This window comes from Canis lupus, chromosome 6, assembly GCF_011100685.1.
Source record: "Canis lupus familiaris isolate Mischka breed German Shepherd chromosome 6, alternate assembly UU_Cfam_GSD_1.0, whole genome shotgun sequence".
Classification (NCBI taxonomy): Eukaryota; Metazoa; Chordata; class Mammalia; order Carnivora; family Canidae; genus Canis; species Canis lupus.
In genome coordinates this window covers 23,416,325-23,436,220 of record NC_049227.1, presented here as the reverse complement: position 1 = coordinate 23,436,220, position 19,896 = coordinate 23,416,325, and the positions used below count along the sequence as shown (strand labels likewise).

The window sequence follows — 19,896 nt, the reverse complement described above, 5'->3', positions numbered from 1 at the left end:
GTTTATGTGACTTGACCCCACAGAGCCTTCACTATATGCCCATGAGCCAGGGGTCTCCCATTCACCTGGGTCTCATGTGGCAGAGAAGAAGAAATTACTTATTCTGAAAATCCTGCTAACATCTTTCAGTATGTGGTTTAAGTGCTCTTGGGTAGAGGGCAAGGTGTATAGACACTAGAACCATGTCTCTGTTGTTTCTCTCTTATTGGGAGCTGTTTCAGTATTATTCTCTTCTCATGGTCATGGGAAACTCCAATCTAAACAGAAAGTTATAGCTTAATTTTTTCCAGTGAAAATTCTGGATGCCCAGCTAGTAGGAAAACTAATACTGCCAGGGAATCTCAAATACTGCTTACAGACAGGGGGTGAGGGTTGATTGCTAGGGAATGAAGTGTGCTTCACATCTCAGTTGACATACTGAAAAATATTTTTCTATAGAAATAGTGTTCATTTGTATTCATATAAAGGCATCGGAGAGCCTAGTTTTTACCAGGCAATGTTAGACAGTGAAAATACAAAGATAATGAAAAACTTGCTTCTAGTCTTAAGATACTTACAGAATGATACAGAAGATAGATGTAAGCAGACAATAGCAGGATAATCTGATAAGAAATATGACAAGGAACTGTGGGTTTAGAGAAAGAAAAACCCATTAACTGCTAGGGGGAGGTTATGGGAGTTTTATGTAAGAGGTGACATTTGAGCTGTGTTTGTATCTGAGAAGCATTTTACCAGGCAGAGGGAACAGCATATGCAAAACATGAGAGCGTGAACAAGGTGGGATTAGAAAAGGATAAAGTCAGTGTGACCCAAGGGTGGCATGAAAGAAAGACTTTTAACTGTACAATAGTCTAGCAACCAGTAGGTATTGGCTAGATGGATGAATAAAAGAATGAATATTAATATATACATCAGTAACTGTAATATATGACCTAAGGGAATGTAATTGCTTTCCCAAAGGAAAGTGTATTCCAGATTTAAGCTTAAATAGTAATCTTGGAAACAGTCCTTGTTGCATCGGGTAAGATTTATTCTAAATCAAATACTGGTTTATCTTAGGGATTTTGCCTGCTGGCTAAGTTACACAAAGAACAGTATAGTTTCAGTCCTGGGAGTCACAAAATGTAATGACTCTCAGAAATGAAAAGCAAATGATCTAATCTAACACTTTCTATTCACCTGGATAGTTAGTGCTTATCCTTTTTTGCCATCTAGCGTAGATGAATTTCAAGTCAGCAGTCTCAAAAGTAGGGCTGTACACCCAGGAGAACACAAGACTGTTTATTTTGGGTTATAGGAAGAAACCATTAACATTTCTATTTCTGTAACTATTTATGCCAATTGTTTAATTCCTACCTTTGTGTGTAAGTTACATATACACATATGCCCATACACATACATATGTGTACAAACATACACTATACGCAGCACACACAAATATACAACATAGGCACTCACACATATATATACAAACACACAAATAAAAGGAGTTTACATGCTCCCTCCCTTTCTTCTCTTTCCAGTTTTTCCTTGTACATGTGATTACATGTGTTGGAGACCACCAATTCAAGCCATCATTGCAAAATGTTTTCAAAGGGATCTTAAAATATTTTAAAATTCTGTCTGGGTTTTAAAAATAGAATTTACCTCATTTAATACCATTTTAAAAGAAACACTTTTTCTTTTTATTTTAAGTTTTTATTTGAAAGCACACAAGCTGGGGAAGAGACAGAGGGAGAGGGAGAGGCCAGATTCCCCTCTGAGCAGGGGCTCGATGCGGGGCTCAATCCCAGGACCCTGAGATCACGGTCTGAGCCAAAGGCAGATGCTTAACCCCCTGAGCCACCCAGGTGCCCCAAAAGAAAGACTAATGAAATAAAAATAGATTGTAATTCATTTTTAATAATGAATGCACACTTAAGGATAATTTAAATAGATTTTTCCAGTGAGGTAGCTTTCAAAGAACAATCCATAGCATGTTTTCTCAGTGAGATGGTAATGATTCCATAAACACCTTTGCTAGACCCAACCCCCTATCTAATAACTCCCCTCCTAAATCAATTAAAAATCAGTATTGCAAAAACACAGTCAAGCACAGTGCCTTGCCCACCGCTTCCCTGGTGCTGTTATTTAGCGCAACACTGACATCTAGAGTTGGCTGGGGCTTATTTTTTCTGAGGTTTTCTGTTAAACCTTCTGCGCTGCATCTTCCATATTTTAGCTGTCATATTCTTACTCTTTTCACTATTTGTAAGTAGCATGATGTAAGTTATTTTGCATACCCTGGCAGGAAAATGTGCACTGTACTATTGCCCAGTGGCAATACCAGAAGAAATAGTATTCGCTCCAAGATACTTTGCAAGACGGTTTTTCTTTTCTTTTTTTAACTCAAATTTTGGTACTACCCTTCCTCCTTCTACCATCTGTCCCAGCTTAGTCTCACTGGCCCATCACTTCCACAACCATAAAGACAATTCTTCCACTCAGAAGAAAGGCATGTGGTGTGACTTCTTCAGGATAGCAGTCATTATGTACCTTGTATATCAAATGAAACAATAGGATATATGTTATGAGATTGGAAATTTTTAAAATGTTAGACTACTCAGAATTCTTCTGGCAAGTTAGGAAAGTATTTCTCAGTTGTATTTTGTAAGGCTTTTAGTATTTTGGTAATTACTGTTAGTGAAAGTTTCCTTGTACTGTGGTATCCTCCTTTGTAGAGAATTGTCTTTTCGTCTTTGTTTTTTTTAAAAGCCCTAATGGGCATATGTATGTCCATTAACACTGCCATGACTTCTGGATTTGGATTTTCAGTGACTTAATTGAAAAGTTAAACATGTCTATGGTCTTTCGTAGTTGGGAAGTACTCTTCTGTTTTCATAAGTGTTGCCTTTATCCTGTAATAGTAAATAAGCCAAATTTAAGGTTGTATAACCAATGATGCCCCCTGCAAGCAACATGTAAACTACTATGCCCTCTTGCATTCTGTGTCCTAAGTACCCTCTAATAATCTTAAAGGTCCAATAATTATTCTTCCTATACTTAGAGTAAGACATGGGAACTGAAAATTAATTTTCCTTTTTAAAGCATTTTTCATCCTTTATTGTATTTTATTAAATATATTAAGATTCCATTCATCGCATTTTTGTTGTCAATATTGTTGAAGCAAGGATTATTTGGCCTGTAGTGTTTTCCAGTCTAGGATTTGCTGATTCTATCCTCATAGGGTACAGTAACATGTTCCTCTGTGCTCTGTTGAAAATTAATTTTCTTGTTGAGATGCTGTTGTGAGAGCCCTGGCTTACATTACAGTACTTCTAGACTTGCCTTCCGGACACTTACCTTTGCCTGTTTGCATAAAAAGACGCCCCTGCCTCAATAAGGAAGGAGTGAAGAGGCATTTACAATTATTCAGAGTGTTGTCTTAGGTAATTAGACCATTTCTTTGTGTATTTGTATACACACTGAGGTATGAAATGACCAGTTAGACTATACTCTCTCCTGAATGAAAATCCTTTTGAAAAGTTAGATTAAAAAAAAAAATACCTCAAATCAGACACTTGTTACATTTGTCCTCTTGGCAGCTGTTTAAGAGGAAAAATCTTTTGTATGTAAGTTCATTATTTTGGATACATTTTAATATAAATCTGAGCAGTCTGATTGTGCCTCATGGAAACTGAGGATCTGTTCCACTAGCACTAAAACAGCATCTTGTTTAAAGACTGATAAAACACTTGATTTTTATTTTCATTAGCTCATCTTGTCTAATGTGAATTTATTTCTGCCTTATTAGCAATAAGTGATGTTTTCTGTATAATTTGGCCCACAAGTGTTTGCAACATTTACTTACTGCCCATGACTGCATGCAAGGTACTATACAAGGGAATTTTAATCCACAAAAGCATCCTTGTCTGAATTGAAAACATTTCCTGTATCCAATGAGTTCCTGAAAGATTCCATGTCACCAGGATGTCAGCTTGGTCTCTATTTGATACTGTATCAGATATCCTTTGTTACATATTTATCAAAACAGATTCTATATAAAAATGCATTATTTATGAAAGTCCTCGTTCAGACTCCCCTATAGAAAACATGATTATTGATGGCTTGTTGGCAGCTTAGCTTTTTCAGTCAAATATGCTTTGTATCTGCACTACATCTCTTTGATACTGTACACTTACAGGTTGTTGTTTCCATGTGTCTCTTACTATATAGTTCCTGAGCAATTTCCTGAAAAATACGTCGAGCACTCTTCTTCTGTAAACACAAATGAGAAAAAATGCCTTGTCTCTCTTAGGACTAGAAGAGATGATTATTATATTATCATCCAAGCTTTTTCTTTCTTTACTACCACCAGTCTGAGAAACTATCCCCGCAACCCCCAAGCCCTCCAACACATCTACACTCACCATTAACTCTTGTATTCCCTGTATGTTAGGTAAGGTTTATGGTTGAGAATGATCAAATTTAAATCATAGTTTACCACTTGAGATTATCCTTGAGTTTCTCAGTAATAAGAAAAGCTATCTTTGGTTGAAAGTTACCATAATGTTCTCTGTATTTTTAAAAATTATTTAGAGTTTGAAGTAATTACAACCAGCCGCCATTTAAAAGGTATCTTGCAAGCATTGCTCTGTACCTTTCGTGAATCTTCCGTTTCTTTGTTTCTTAAAGAATTAGATTTTGACTGTCAAGAAGAAAAGGAAGGAAAAAAAAAAAAAGAAAAGGAAGGTCTTAAAACAGGCATTTTTTGCACTCAAAACATTGGCAGATATCTTATACACTATTAAGATTAAACTAAACACTTAAATGGTATACAGTGAGAGTTAATTTCTATGTCATTTCTGAGATGTTTTATTACATTAATAAAATAATTCATATTGGTGTTGATTATAGGCTTTGTAATAATCCTAATATAGCACATATGTACCCCTCTTATAGCCTATGAACAGCCAGAAGATATTCCTTCTCAAAAACTTCAGGCATTTAAAAAAAATTTTAAGGCAGTTTTCAGTGTCTTTGTTTACCCCTTTTTGGTCTTTTATAGATAACAGTAATGCTTCCCAGAGGAAAGATCGCATATAAGCTAGTTATAAAGAAGGATCTCTTATTCTCGTATTACTGGTTTTAAAGAGAAAACATTGCAAGTTGTGTACTCTGGTTGGTAATAACTTCAGTAATGATAATTTACACTCCCACAGACCACTCCTGCAGGTGGTGTTTCCTGCAGATGTACAGGAGGATGTTAATTAGGTGAGCTATTTCTGAGGCTCACGTGTGGAGAGATGGAAATTATTTCCTTATGATAATATTCAAGGCTGTAGGGACATCTAGTGCAAGGAAATGTGACTTACTTTGGAGAGGACTATGAAGATCACGAGTGCACCGGTAATGTAGATGGAGAGCAGTGATAGAACAGCTATCAGGAGACTGTGCAGTTCCTTCCTTTCTTTGTTAATTACAAAAACAGAAAGAACCACAGTCACTATGGAAACATATTATTGCAAATACATGTATAAAGTATAACTGGAGTTACTTTATAGTAGAGGTCAAACATGAACTGCTCTGCTTGGCTATTACTGTCAGAGTTTATTCAGGGTCTCTTGATTCAATAGACACTCAAGTATATGATATAATTAAATCCAGTTCATCAGTTCTTTAAATGTGTTAAAATTCAAAACTGTTACTCATTTTGAAAACTAAAAAAATTTTAAATCCAATTAATTACTTGTCATTATGTTAAGAATCACGTTTTATATAACATTATTTGAAGTCAGATAAACATTTTAGGACAGTTTGTTCAAGGGCATTTAAAATTTCTTTTGGTAGAAATGATGTACAGGGGTCACTAATAGTCTGTTCGTGGAGTTAAGATGTTTTTGCAACGTATCTGTTAATGCCGACATGTATAACTGAACTGTTTAGTATACACAGCTGAATAGTGGAGTCTGTACAAGGATCTGAGTAACATGAGTTGAGGATCCTAGGGCTTAATACACCTTTTAAAAGACAGGCATTGTTACATGTGCCCCTTCTTTCTAAAAAGTTTTGGAAGTAGAACTATTGAATCCATTTTCAAGTTCTGAATTTCTCCCTCCCTCCTCTCTTCAATTACCTGATTATTTGAAGCAGAAAATACAATTGGATTTGTAATTATTATCTGAGCAACCTGTACTTTTCAACTAAATATCCCGTAGGTGCTTATTCTGTGAACTCAGTTTGTACAGCATACATTTTTGTAACAAATTAATCATATTGTAAAATTTTTTTTAAAGTTTCAAGTACTAAATTAGAAGCTCTTGTAGAAAAAGGTGCAGGAAATTGCTGTGTCTTAGTAATACTTTATTTTGTCACTTGGAGAAGAATCTCTCTTCACATAAACTTTGCAGTTTTGAGACTTTTCATCTCTTTACAAACTACTTTCAGTTTTGGCTAACGTTTTTTATAGAAGACTAATGTAGTGAGATATACAAGTCTCTGAAGTTGTTGTTGTGTATGTTTTAATATCTGTAGCTGATATTTCTTGAGTACTTGCTATATAAGCCGGGTATCATCAAGTGCTTTATGTGTATTAACTCATTTATAATTTATCTTCTAGGTGAGAATAAACTAAGGTTAATGACAGTGGGATACCAAAAGCCCATTAGAACACCCCTAGTCATTAAAAGCAGGGATTGTACGGAATGATCTCAGGTCCCTAAAGTCCTATTTTATTTTATTTATTATTATTTATTTTATTTTATTTTTTTTAAAGTCCTCTTTTAAACCCATAGGGCTGGTTGATTTTGATGTTTTAATAATTTCAGTGCTCATCATACCAGAGTCCTTTTTAAGGGAAGGGATCCAAAAAAGTCAAGGATTTATTTCCCTTCTCTTCTTTCCCCCAGAATCACAGGAAGCTTTTTCCTGAAATTTCTTGATTTTTTAATTTGTGGGATATAGCCAGGTTCAATACCCTCACTTGAATGAGGAAATTGTTTTAGCAAATCTCAAGAACCTAGAGTCATACTGATCCCTTTCTGTTCTTCTGTCCATGCAGAATGGGTGGGGTCAGAGGTCTCCAAATGGCTTCTCAAATTTGTGTTTATTCTCCATATTGCATTTTTCCCCCTAGCTCCAATTTATTGGTCACTTATGCTTTGTTCTAGATGGTGCAATGCCAGCCTAATTGCTGAACAAGCTGCTCGATAATCATCCTAAATTTGCCTTTGGAGTTGGCACATTACCAGTCACTGTCATTCACAAAAGGAGGACCTGTTGGCCAGCCTGCACTAGCAGGGTCTGGACACAGAGAGAGAGAGAGAGAACCCTGAGTTTGTGTCTGTGGAGCCTGGGAGACAGGATTGGAGTAGTGCTTCAATCTAGACTTTGTGGCAGCTTGTGTCAGCTCGCACCTTCACTAGCTAGGGTATTGAGTTAGCATATCTTGTCTCTTAATCTCCACATATAAGTAATGTGATGCATTTAAAGGGCTGAGTGAAGCCTCAGCTGACTGACCTCTTACAACCAATGTGGTCCCTTCTCCGGTCTGCTTCGCTCCGGGTTCCTTTGAATTGGGAAAGATGATCCCACAGATATAGATTGCACTGTCATTCAACATCACCCTGTTTACAGTGAGGGTGACTTGGTTTTCTGTCAGGGCTTCCTTCACTGTGAATTTGCCCGCATTGTTGGTGCATCTATCCAAGCATAGGTTCTCAGGTTGGTCTACACCATAGCGAAACCACAGGCTTTTTGGTTGCTGTGAAGGGCACCCCATGTGGGTGAAGGAACACTGAATGGTTGCAGCCTCTTGATTGTAATCCACTTCAAGGTAAGGTGGTTGTGAGACAGAGACTCTGCAGCCACGTGCAGCACCTGTGGGAGGAAGCACACGAGCCACATTTAGTGAGCTTCTTGTTTCCCTTTGCCTCTGCTCTCTTAACTGACATTTTGGGACTAGGGAACTCAGATTCCTTTCTTTTTCTTAACTCTTTCTCAGCACAAGCAAGACTGTAGTAGTAAGATACCAGCGGCCCCCACATTCCCTGACCTTAACCTGCTATTTGCTTTGACGTCTGATGACTCGAGGACAGAGAGGTCCTAGTGGAGTCAGTGTTATGGGCAGAGGTGGCAACAGATCTGGAGTCGGGAATTTGGGGTTCCCATGTTGACTCTTAGTGTCCTTACAGGCTTTCCTTTGATCTCCGAGCGTGTTTCCTCATCTGTTTCCCTGGCCCCACAAGAGTGTTGCAGTCGATGTAGTAATGGGTAGTAGTAATGGGCACTCACATGCCCCTCATGTGAGTGCATGAGTGAAGGGATTTTTTTTTTTTTTTTAATTTGGCCTTGCGGGGGTTGGAATTGCTAGGAATTCATGGCAATGCACAATTACTCTTTTGTAAGCCTGATTGTCCCTACGGGAAACATAAAAGACAAGGTGCACACCTGGGGAAATACAGCCCTGGCTTCGCCTCCAGCATATTTGGTTACCAAGTGGAGGTCTAATGAGTTAGCTGTGCCACAGCTAAGCAGATTTGATTTCTTCCTGGTACCAGCACACTGCTCTGTAGTCCCTTGTAGCTTCTATCTTGTTTGATGAACGATGTTGTGATAAGGAGCACAGACTTGACTTCGGATGCTAGCTCTGAAGCAAGTGGTGTGTAGCAAAGTGGAGACAGTATATGCAGCTCGTGGAGTTAGTGGATGGTTTAAGTGAGACCATCCGTGCATAAGGAATGTTTACTTGGCTAAGCCTTAATAAGAATTTAGTAAGAGGTAGCTATTTCTGCTGCTGCACCTGTCACCACTTCTCCTCTTCCCATGGTGTCAGCCGCCCATGTCAGGGATAATTGTGGGTGTCTCAGCAGGTGTTCGCAGGATCGGGACTAGACACCCAGTCTAGTGCTCTCTCTGCTGCGTGCTTCCTCCACTCTAGGCCAGCTAGGTCCCCACCTTGGCCTTCTTTCTGATCCCAGGCCTGTGCCACTCTGGTGTTTATAAATGGGAAGATCTGCCCTAAACCCTTTTAGGGGCAAGGGAGAGCCTATGTAAAATAATATTGGTTGAGACAGATTAGAATTTATGCTAGTTTTTAGTCTGACTTCTGCTGGTCATGTGTTCCAAATGGTCTTACTCGTCTGAGTTTGTCCTTAGCTGCTGTAAATGAAACTGAAAAGTAACCCAAGTGACCTGATGCTTGAGTTTCAGACAGGGGTTTTTGTTGTTGTTTTTGACTTAATGGTTTTCATAGTCTTCATCCAGAATGGAAGAGAAATTAAAATTAGAATCATGGCATGTGTGATGCAAATATATTCTCACCAATGTTTTAATTTTAGTATACGTACAATCTGAGATGTGCTGGACGTGTTTTAGTGACCTGGTAAATGTAGACCAGATGAGAGGGGAAGGTCACCTCACTTGTCTGCAGCTGAATAGGATAGCACTCACTCCTACGTCTGGTAAATATTGCCTCATGTCTACTCAGAGGCAGTCCCTTTAGAAGTATGAACTCTTTGCAAGTTATGATCAGTATATCATTATGTTGAAACCCATTTGGGGGTTTCAAATGGAGCTGGGCCCGCCAAGATCTAACAGTTAGCTGACAGCACCTCAGTCTGAAGTCCTCTTCAGATAGTCTTAAAAGGGAAGCTGATGTTTAAAATTTTGGAGAACTAAAGTGCCGGGGAAGAATAAATACTTGCAACTTTGGAGTTTCATGTTTCCCCTTATTTCCGACTTCTGCATGGTTAGTCTGAGTGTCGGAAAAGAGCCCTTGATGATTTCTTTTGAGAGTGCTGACTGGTGAGGAAACTGCTGCCCCTCCCCTGCACCAATGACAGCCTCTTTGCAAAAGGGAGAAGTGTGGATAATGGGTCACACCAAGCCTAGTCCTGTAAGAATTTCTCTTTAAGAATTCTCATCCTGGGACGCCTGGGTGGCTCAGTGGCTGAGTGTCTGCCTTTAGCTCAGGTCGTGATCCTGGGGTCCTGGGATTGAGTTCTGCATTGGGTTCCCTGCTCAGCAGGGAGCCTGCTTCTCCCTCTGCTTATGTCTCTATGAGCTCTCTCTCTCTCTCTCTCTGTTTCTCATGAATAAATAAATAAAATCTTCAGAAAATTTTTTGGAGATAACTCCAGACATAAAAAAAAATAGGAGATATGAGATAAGATATCTCATATCTTAGAGGATTCTTTTTTTTTTTCTTTTCTTTTTTTCCCTCCAATGTGGTACCCTCTGAAAAGGTTGAAAGTTTATCTTTTTGGTGGAGGAAATAACAAAAAAGATGACTTTAGGGGTGCCTGAGTGGCTCAATGGATTAAGCACCCGACTCTTGATTTGCTTTATCCCTCAGCACCTCCTGCTCCAAAATCACTTTACTGTGATCCAAGCTAGATCCAAGCTGGATAAATAGAAAACTGATTTTTGACACTTTTCTTGGAGAATTTCAAGCATACACAGAAGTATGGGTAGCTTGGTGAACTCCCTGCTGCTCCATGTCCCAGTCTTGTCTCTCCTCTCCCCCCATCTGTGAAGCATTCCCACATGATTTTAGGGTAAATCTCAGATATTCTCTTTTCACATCTGTCAGACTATATCTTTAAAAGATAAGGATTCTTCTTTAAAATAATACTAATGAAAATAGTTTATGAAAGTCATATAAACAGATGAGAAAAAAAAATCAGAATATTACTGAATTCACCCATGGTCCTCGTGCCCAAATAACCATTGTTAACATTTTGATATATTTCTTTGCAGATGAGAAAAAAATTATTTTAAGACCTTTTTCTACCTTCCCTGTCCTATGACCCAGACTTTGTGAACAAGTTTGAGATTATTAGCTTTATTACAGCTATGATGAGATAGATTATTAGAACCACTTTCTTTTTCTTTATTTTTTAAAATAATTTTCATTTCTTTATTCATGAGAGACAGAGAGAGAGGCAGAGACACAGGCAGAGAGAGAAGCAGGCTCCTCACAGGGAGCCTGACGCAGGACTTGATCCCCGGATCGGGATCACACCCAGAGCCAAAGGCAGATGCTCAACCACTGAGCCACCCAGGAATCCCCCCACTTTCTTTTTCATAGAGAAAAAAAATCAATATAAGCAGAATTTTAAAAGTATATCTATTATGGGATGGTTATGCTCTATAGAAGGAGCCATGGCAGCATTTCTTTTTTAATGACAAGTACTTTTTAATTTACAGAAATCTGGATTTTCAGAAACCTTGTTCTTTGAAAATATTCAGCAAGTATTGCATAGTGCCTATCAAGTGCAGTGTGAGTTTGCCTATATGGAAACGACATTGTTGATGACTAGCACATGCAATTTTAAGAACATTTTCAACCCTTTGTTTGGTGAGGTCCTCTTCTCTAAAGCAGCAAAGGGAATTTTCAAGGTTAATCTGAAACTTTTGGGCAGCCTGGGTGGCTCAGCGGTTTAGTGCCGCCTTCAGCCCAGGGTCTGATCCTGGAGACCCGGGATCGAGTCCCACATTGGGCTCCCTGCATGGCGCCTGCTTCTCTCTCTGCCTGTGTCTCTGCCTCTCTCTCTGTGTCTCTCATGAATAAATAAATGAAATCTTTTAAAAAAATCTGAAACTTTTTTTCAGCTATTCTTTTATTACTTATTTGTCTGGGGGAAGAAGACCATTTCTATAGTGTTAGACATTTCAAAATTAATCTGTAGGGGCTTAAAATATAAATGTATTAGGTGAGGAATAGCAATTGATTAGATAAAATGGAAGAGAAAAGAAAGAACCTTACCGACATAAAAGAGAATCAGATTGATTTCCAGGCCAAGAACGATCCTGCTTCCCTTCACAGTCTCCATTTCTTGGGGTGTGCGTGTGCGGTGGTGGGCAGTATGCATTTGAAGAGAGTGAGCTCTTTTTTTTCTGTCTCTTTAGAAAAGAAGAACTGAAGAGAGGAACTCTTATTAAGGAACCATAACCGGGAACTTTTTGAAATTGTGTAAAAGATTGTTTGTAACCCAGTTTCACCATTTAGAGTTGAGATTTTAGTATAGGGTACATTTCTAAATGTGCATATGGTAAATTGTTTCTTGAATTTGTAGACATTTTGAGGGAGATTTTGATTTACATGTAGTCTTTATTCCCAGGAGAGAGTATTGTTTGACAGATAAATTGTTCCTTTAAATTTCCAGAGTATTTTGGTCACTGATCCTGGGGTACCTACTGTGTGCTCAGTGCTGGGCCAGTCACACTGGAAGCAGAAGGAAGTGTTTTCATGTAGAGAGAAGAGAAAAATTAATGAACAATACATCGTGGTATAATGAAGAAATGCTATGTGACATTAACTAGCTGTACCTCAGATTTGTGTAACCCCTTTCTAATGTGTCTTTGAGACCAAGAGTGGGCCCTCTGTTGAAGTTCCCTCCTCCTCCCTCTCCTGCCCCACGGAGGCCTCATCAGTCGGGTTCTTCCTTGGAAGCAGCAGAAACAGACTCTGGCTGATTTCAGTGAAAGGAAATTGATTGAAAGGATTCAAGGGTAGCTCACACAGTCATGGGAGGATTGGAGAATCATGCGTAGGGTCTAGAGCCAAGAAAAACACCTCAGAAAAACATGCTGTAAAACTGATCTGAAAAGTGTACTCCTGCTGCCGAGCACTAGGGACCATGGCACAGACTGCACTCTATTGTTCATAACACTTGATGCTGCCCCAGCTGCTTAGTGTCATGGCCACTGCTCTGCCCTCCCAGAGAAGGAGCCTACGTCCCTCTTGTCTGGGTCACTAGGTCTTCAGTCTGTGTCCCAGGCGAGTGTTCTGAACTTAAGTCATGTGCCGGTGCCTTCACCATAGGAATAGAGGGGAAAGCTACTTCCCCAGGCTTTGACTGCCATAGGACTCTAGGAAGAGGGTTCAGGTGCCGGGTGTCTTTGTACTCTTGGCACATATCATGCATTTTCTCACAGAAAGTTACTCTCTGTCTGAATTTAGTAATATACTTAATATGTGTGCATTTTAAAAAACATCACAGTATATACAAACAACCTAGAATTGACATATACCATCATCTGTGTGTGTCTGTGTGTCTGTAGCCAATGCTTGGTGTGAACCTGAAGACTTTATCCAGCCACCCCATCCCCACTCCTTAAGCATCTGAATGCTCTCCTAGGCTTGCAAATGACCGGGACAGATTTCAGCCACTAGTCCAAGAAATGCCAGGCCGACACATCCGTTCTAGTGCGCGCTCTCTCTCTCTCTCTTTGGTTTTGGAGCTTAACTTGTATAAAAGTGTTATGAAAAGTTAGGGAGTAGCTCAACTTCACTTGAAAAACACATCGATGATCTGTCGTTATAAATTAAAAGCCTCATTAGTCTGTTTTCGGCCTGATAAATCTTTCTAGTTAATACATTGCATACATTTACTATATCTCGGGTGTATTTTCTTGCATTTATCCCTAACCTTTCTTTCACATTTTATGGGTAACTCTCTGCTTTCATATTCCTGTGTTTAATGAGGAGTTCACTAAAACCATGAACTATTACAACCCATTTGGTCTAATGAAGGGTAATATCTGAAACTGTCAAAGATGGTAAAACTATAAGTTTTGGATCCAGACAAACCTGGGAATGCATTTCTGCTCTTACCCTCACTAACCTTGTAGGCTTGGGTGAATCCTCAGCCCTCTGGGTCCATACTTCATTTCTGTCCTCTTACCTCGGGGATATGAGGAAGATGATTCATCAAAGTCCCCGGTGCTTGGCACATACCAAGTCCTTGGCAAATGTTGTTCTTCCTCCCTTCTCTCTTTAAGTAACTTGTTTGTTCAAGAATTTAACTTAATGTTTCTATTTGTTTTAGTAGGTGGCAAGTGGGAGAAACCATCAGAAATTTTAGAAATCAAGGGACAGAATTGGGAAGAACAAGTGAATAGTCTGCCTGAAGTTTTCAGAAAAGCTGGTTTTGTTATTGAAGCTTTCACCAGACTACCATACCTGTGTGAAGGTGACATGTATAATGACTACTACGTTCTGGATGATGCTGTCTTTGTTCTCAAACCAGTATAGACACGTGGAGGCCCAAGTCTTCAGAGCCCACCCCAAGAATGTACACTCCAGAAGAGGGTCTGCGTTTGCGGTTATGTGAAGGGAGGACCTTTGGGGACTGCCATTCTAAATATCATGTAGGAATTTAAAAAGCCAAAATACTAATTATTTCTTTGTAGTGTGTAAAAGGAATGTTTTTAAAAAACAAAACCCAACTCTTTGAGGATTTTTATCAACTCTTTACTCAGTAATACAGGTCACACTCCAAGTATGGAAGATATTTTTTATACTTAATTGCAGTAGGGACTCATCCCCAGTCAAAGCAATAGTCACGACTTCACATGGAACCAATAAATATGGATTGTTTTTAATAAAATGAAGACTGGCAATAAAGCTGTCCATTCAGTTGCAAATATTTGGTTACAAGGTATAGCCACTGATACTCTTTCATGTTTAGAAATTCTGTCATTATTCAAAAAATGTTTTTAATCATGCTAATAAACTTTTTTGGAGATGACTCTGGCATCATGTTTGAGTTAATATAAGGCTCCCCTAGGATCTTTTATTGCTTTGGCTTCAAGAGTGCCCACATAGTAGCATTAGGTGAAAAGTACAGTTGACTATGTGATAAAGGCTTCCGACTGGGTGAGGGGCTGGGGGATTATTGAAATTGTGGTGAACACTGAGGCAGTCTAGACTAACCCTTGAAAGAGCAACCTCATTCAGATCTAATACTTCAGGGACCATCTCCCACTCCCATTTTATGTTGCTTTGGGAAGTGCAAAACACTGGCTTCTGACTTTGTGATAGCTTCCACACTAGACTCAGAATTCTGTTTTTCTGGACAATCTCAGGTTCTCATAATTTTTTTTTATTCTTTTTTTTATTTATGATAGTCACACACACACACACACACACACAGAGGCAGAGACACAGGCAGAGGGAGAAGCAGGCTCCATGCACCGGGAGCCCGGCGTGGGATTCGATCCCGTGTCTCCAGGATCGCGCCCTGGGCCAAAGGCAGGCGCTAAACCGCTGCGCCACCCAGGGATCCCTCAGGTTCTCATAATTGAACCATTCCGTTGTGTCTGCTGATAAAACGCAGCCTAAAAATGTTTTAATTCCCCTTCTTACTCTACACATGTATACCTCTTTCCCAGAACCTGGTTCTTCCCGAAATCCTTAACTGAGTTTATTTGCCAAGAATATGGATTGATGAAGACCATGTTAGACTCCTACATTCTAGAATCCTTGAGTGCCTCCAACCATATACCCACAAATGTTGCAATAGAGGAACTCATTAGCAAGATCAATAACCATTGTGCATATTCCAAAGAGAGTAGAGCACTTAACCCAGAATCTAAAATCTCAATAATAACAGAGACACGGATTTAAAATCGTGGTTATTAACAATATGTTATTCTCATGACTTTATTTCTTTTTTCAGCCAGGTGTTTCATTAAGTATTCTCATTTATATGCTCATAGAAGTCATCAAGTCAACACATTTACTGCAACACCTGGGTATAAAGGAGAATTAAAGCCTTGAAAAGAGTTACTTTATTATTCATTAAGAACAGCATCCCCACATCCTCACACCAATATCTTCCACTGTTATGTGTTGTCATAAGAAGAGTTGGGTTATGTGATTTATGCAAAATTGTTATTGGTGCATTCTAGTGCTTTTTTTCCAGGGATTCAAATACTTAGCACCCTAGATTATAAAAATAGAGGAAATGAGTAAACTTAATGTAGTTCTTTCACAGCTGAGTTTGTTTCTTTATAAATTGTCATAATCTTGCTGTTTAGACTGTTGAACAAGAGTGCAAGAGTAATGGATGTTCAAAGAGGCAGTTGATGCAAAGTGTTTCATAATTTTGAAATCAAGAATGAATAGGATGGTCTGTTAAAAAAAAAAAAACACCAAAAATCTCTCTTCTTATCCCCCCCCCCAAAAAAAAACCCCCAGAAAATACATTCATTTATGCATTTCAGAGACACAAATAGTTTCTCAAAATCGGAGGTTCTCTGAAAACCAATATCTTAACAGTTCTGTTTTAGAATGAAAATTTGAACAACAAATCCTAGCACATTTGATACCTGGTCTTGAAAGTCTTTGTGGCCTGTCGCCACTCCACTAGGTGGCAGTGTTGCTTACTGACTGTCAATGGCTTTTTTTTTTTTTTTTCCTAAATGGAATCCTGTTTTTTTTTTCCCCAAAGTACAATAAAGTTGCCTTCTTGTCTGCACCATTCCTCGTGTAAGTGCTTCATATCAGGTTCAAGGTTGTGCTAGAGAAATTAAGAAGAGCTCTATTTGTGGACAAAGCAAGTTAACCTATTGATCTTGAAGGTCAGGGGCAGAGGAAAGGCAAGCTGCACCTGTGATTGACAGCTCCTTGCACCTGCAGTGTGAGCCCCTTGAGTGTTAGGGCCACTGTTACAGAGAAGAGGAGAGAAGGTAACAATACCTTCAGTCATTTCTCCCTTGTGCAGAGTAGTTAAAAGTGATGGTGTATTTTACCTTTCTGTATGTCTTACCAGTTTTTACTTAGTTGACTTTTTAACAGCAAAGAAGCTGGGCTGGGACAAAGTAAAACTTAGTTGTTTGAAGTCATCTTTCTGATTAAAGCTTTATTTTCACTTAGATCTGAGGACAGTGTTTAAATAGACTCGTCCTGAAGATAGATGTTTTCATCACTTGCTTCCTACTACTTGATTACTGATAGAAGTGTTTCATGATCCTTTTTTCTAATAACTACAGCACATATTCAACATGGATTTTCAGTGGCTGAAGTGATCCACCATGTTTGTGCAGACGGCCAAATCCCCCCAAATGAGCTTCCAGCAAGTGCCTCCATATTTCAGCTGGAAGACGATGCACCGAGTTGGGGCTATCTGATCTGACTTGCACTGCCTAGGCACCTTCTGAGCACACACTTGGGCTTGTAATTGGCCTGAAACAGGATGCTCACAAACTTAAAACCAACTTCTCCAAGATACAACCTCAGGAACTAGCAGAAGGAAGTTCACACTGTATCCATGCTAGGAAACATTTGTTTGTAATCTAAGTGAAAATATGCACCCAGAATCATTAAGGAAATATTGCTGCAATATAAAATTCAACAGCTTGCTTTTTTGCAGTTAGTGGATGATGGGATGATAGTTAGGCAACAGTGAATGGCACAATAAAAATTAAAATTTCATAACTACTGTAGCTATGTATAGGCATTTATATTTTGCTGCTTCCTTTATCACTTCTAATGTATTTGTGTTGTCTTTGTCTTCTACTTAGGAATTAATTCAAACTTTTAAAGTTGTCACCTTTTAAAAATTTATTTAAAAATAAATAGAATGCTAGATTTAGAGAAATCTTGCAATGATAGTACAGAGTTCCTGTACACCTTTTACCTAATTTCCCTAATGTTTTATGTAGCCATGGCATGTTTGTCAACACTAAGAAATTGGCATTGGTATATTAAGTAAACAATAGAGTGTTGGGATTTTAGGAGCCAATTCAGAATACCATATCCCATTAAGTTGCTTACTTTAAAATTATTCGTGTTCACTGACGTGGTACCATTATTTATCTTCCAATGTTTTAAGTTGTAAAATACACATAACAAAATGTACTATCTTAAACCATCTTTAGGGGTACAGTTCAGTGGTCCATGTATATTCATACTGTGCAGCCATTACCATCTATCCTTAAAACTCTTCATCTCATAAAACTGAAACTCTCTCATTAAATACTTCCCATTCCCCCTTCCTCTACCCCCTGAAAGCCACTCTTCTGCTTTCTATGAATTTGACTACTCTAGGTTCTTCATGTAAGTGGAATCATACATTATTAGTCCTTTTGTGACTGGCTTATTTCACTTAGCATAATATTTTCAAGGTTCAAACATATGCAGGATGCCTGAGTGGCTCAGTTGGCTAAGCATTTTTCCTTTGGCTCAGGTCATGATCCCAGGGTCCTGGGATCAAACCCAGAGTGGGGCTCCTGGCTCAGCTGGGATCCTGCTTCTCTCTCTTCTTCCTGCTTGTGCTGTCTCTATCTCTCTCTCAGATAAATAAAATCTTAAAAAAAAAAAAAAGTTCATCCACGTGGTAACCTGTGTCAGAATTTCTTTTTTAAGGCAAAAAACAGTCCATGTGTATATACACATACACCACCAATGAATGCTTATCCATTCATCCATCAACGGACATTTGTGTTACATCCACCTTTTTGTTATTGTGGATAGTGCTGCTGTGAACATGGCTGTACAAATATGTAAGTCACTGCTTTTGCTTTTTTGAGAAAATTTTCAGTTCCAGTGTAGTTAGTATACAGTGTTAGACTAGTTTCAGGTACAATTTAGTGATTCAACACTTCCATATATGACTCTGCACTCGTCAGGATGAGCGCTTTCACTTGTTGTGGGTATACACTCAGAAGTGGAAGTGCTGGATCATATGGGAATAGTTTGATTTTTTTAGGAATTGCCATACTGTTTTCCACAGCAGCTGCAGCATTTACACTCCTAACAATATACAAAAGTTCTGATTCTTCACATTCTTGCAAATGCTTGTTCTTTTCTGTTTTTCTTCAGAGTAGCCATCCTAATGGATGCAAGGTGTTATTTCATTGTGGCTTTGATGGATTCTAGAACGATTTGTTTTTATAGCACAACTTGTATGGCATTGGGTTTCATTTACTAGTAATTTGTGCTTTGTGGCTTGCCATTTATATTGATACCACTGAATTGGAATCTGTGCTCACTGATACAAAGTACTTCTTTTTAAAAGCTATGAAATTTTATACTTTTGGAGAATTAGGAGATCACTATTACATAATTAGAACTTAAGATTTCCCTCTGGATTTTAGAGTCAATATGCTGTATTCTCACGAATTAAATATAGTATTTTTGTTACAAGACCATTTAAAAATCGTTTTGAATATATGTAAAATGAAAAGACCCCCCCCCCCCAATATATGACCATGTAAAATTGGAATGCCTATACATCTGAACTTCTTAAGTTCTGGAAAGAACAGATATACTTCCCAAATGCTGTTTTCTTATATCCTGTTTAGGCATCAACAGAATATTGTGTTTTGTTTTGTTTTTCAGAGTATTAGTTTTAAATGACCTTGAACCCTCAACATTTATTTTTATTTATTTATTTATTGGAGTTCAATTTTCCAACATACAGCATAACACCCAGTGCTCATCCTATCAAGTGCCCCCCTCAGTACCCATCACCCAGTCACACCCACCCCCCCGCCCACCTCCCTTTCCACCATCCCTTGTTCGTTTCCCAGAGTTAGGAGTCTCTCATGTTCTGTCTCCCTTTCTGAGATTTCCCACTTATTTTTTCTCCTTTCCCCTTTATTCCCTTCCACTATTTTTTATATTCCCCAAATGAATGAGACCATATAATGTTTGTCCTCCCATTGACTTATTTCACTCAGCATAATACCCTCCAGTTCCATCCACGTCGAAGCAAATGGTGGGTATTTGTCGTTTCTAATGGCTGAGGGAATATTCCATTGTATACATAGACCACATCTTCTTTTATCCATTCATCTTTCTATGGACACCGAGGCTCCTTCCACAGTTTGGCTATTGTGGACATTGCTGCTAGAAACATCGGGCTGCAGGTGTCCCGGCGTTTCACTGCATCTATATCTTTGGGGTAAATCCCCAGCAGTGCAATTGCTAACCCTCAACATTTAAAAAAAATATTTATTTATTCATGAGAGACACAGAAAGAGAGGCAGCAACACAGGCAGAGAGAGAAGCAGCTCCATGCAGGGAACCTGATGTGGGACTTGATCCCAGACTCAGATCATGCCCTGAGCCAAAGGCAGATCCCCAGCCGCTGAGCCACCCAGGCATCCCTATCAACATTTTTTGAT

At 38.8% G+C, this 19,896-nt stretch overlaps 2 protein-coding genes across 7 annotated transcripts in view; one reads left to right on the top strand and one right to left on the bottom strand.

Annotated features, from left to right (window-relative positions):
• METTL9 (methyltransferase like 9) overlaps positions 1–14,513 on the top strand; it is a 47,196-nt gene extending 32,683 nt beyond the window's left edge. For 2 of the 3 annotated variants that reach the window (XM_038540066.1, XM_038540064.1), the window contains exon 5: positions 13,812–14,513. In XM_038540066.1, coding sequence (XP_038395994.1) covers positions 13,812–14,017 — 206 coding nt within the window. In that variant the 3' untranslated portion in view covers positions 14,018–14,513. The remainder of the gene's footprint in view (positions 1–13,811) is intronic. The other variant, XM_038540065.1, reaches the window with a different exon arrangement.
• On the bottom strand, positions 1,883–11,903 carry IGSF6 (immunoglobulin superfamily member 6). 4 transcript variants are annotated; one of them, XM_038540067.1, is made up of 7 exons: positions 11,747–11,903; positions 7,498–7,857; positions 5,355–5,449; positions 4,640–4,687; positions 4,182–4,257; positions 3,547–3,584; positions 1,883–2,897 (listed from the first exon to the last, which is right to left on the bottom strand). In XM_038540067.1, the coding sequence occupies exons 1-6, from the start codon at positions 11,850–11,852 to the stop codon at positions 3,553–3,555; spliced, it is 717 nt and encodes a 238-aa protein (XP_038395995.1). In that variant the 5' UTR covers positions 11,853–11,903; the 3' UTR covers positions 1,883–2,897; positions 3,547–3,552. The 4 variants fall into 4 exon arrangements, with proteins under 4 accessions (XP_038395995.1, XP_038395996.1, XP_038395997.1 ...); XM_038540068.1 differs by lacking the exon at positions 3,547–3,584; XM_038540069.1 differs by lacking the exons at positions 3,547–3,584; positions 4,182–4,257.
• Positions 14,514–19,896: the final 5,383 nt, after the last annotated feature.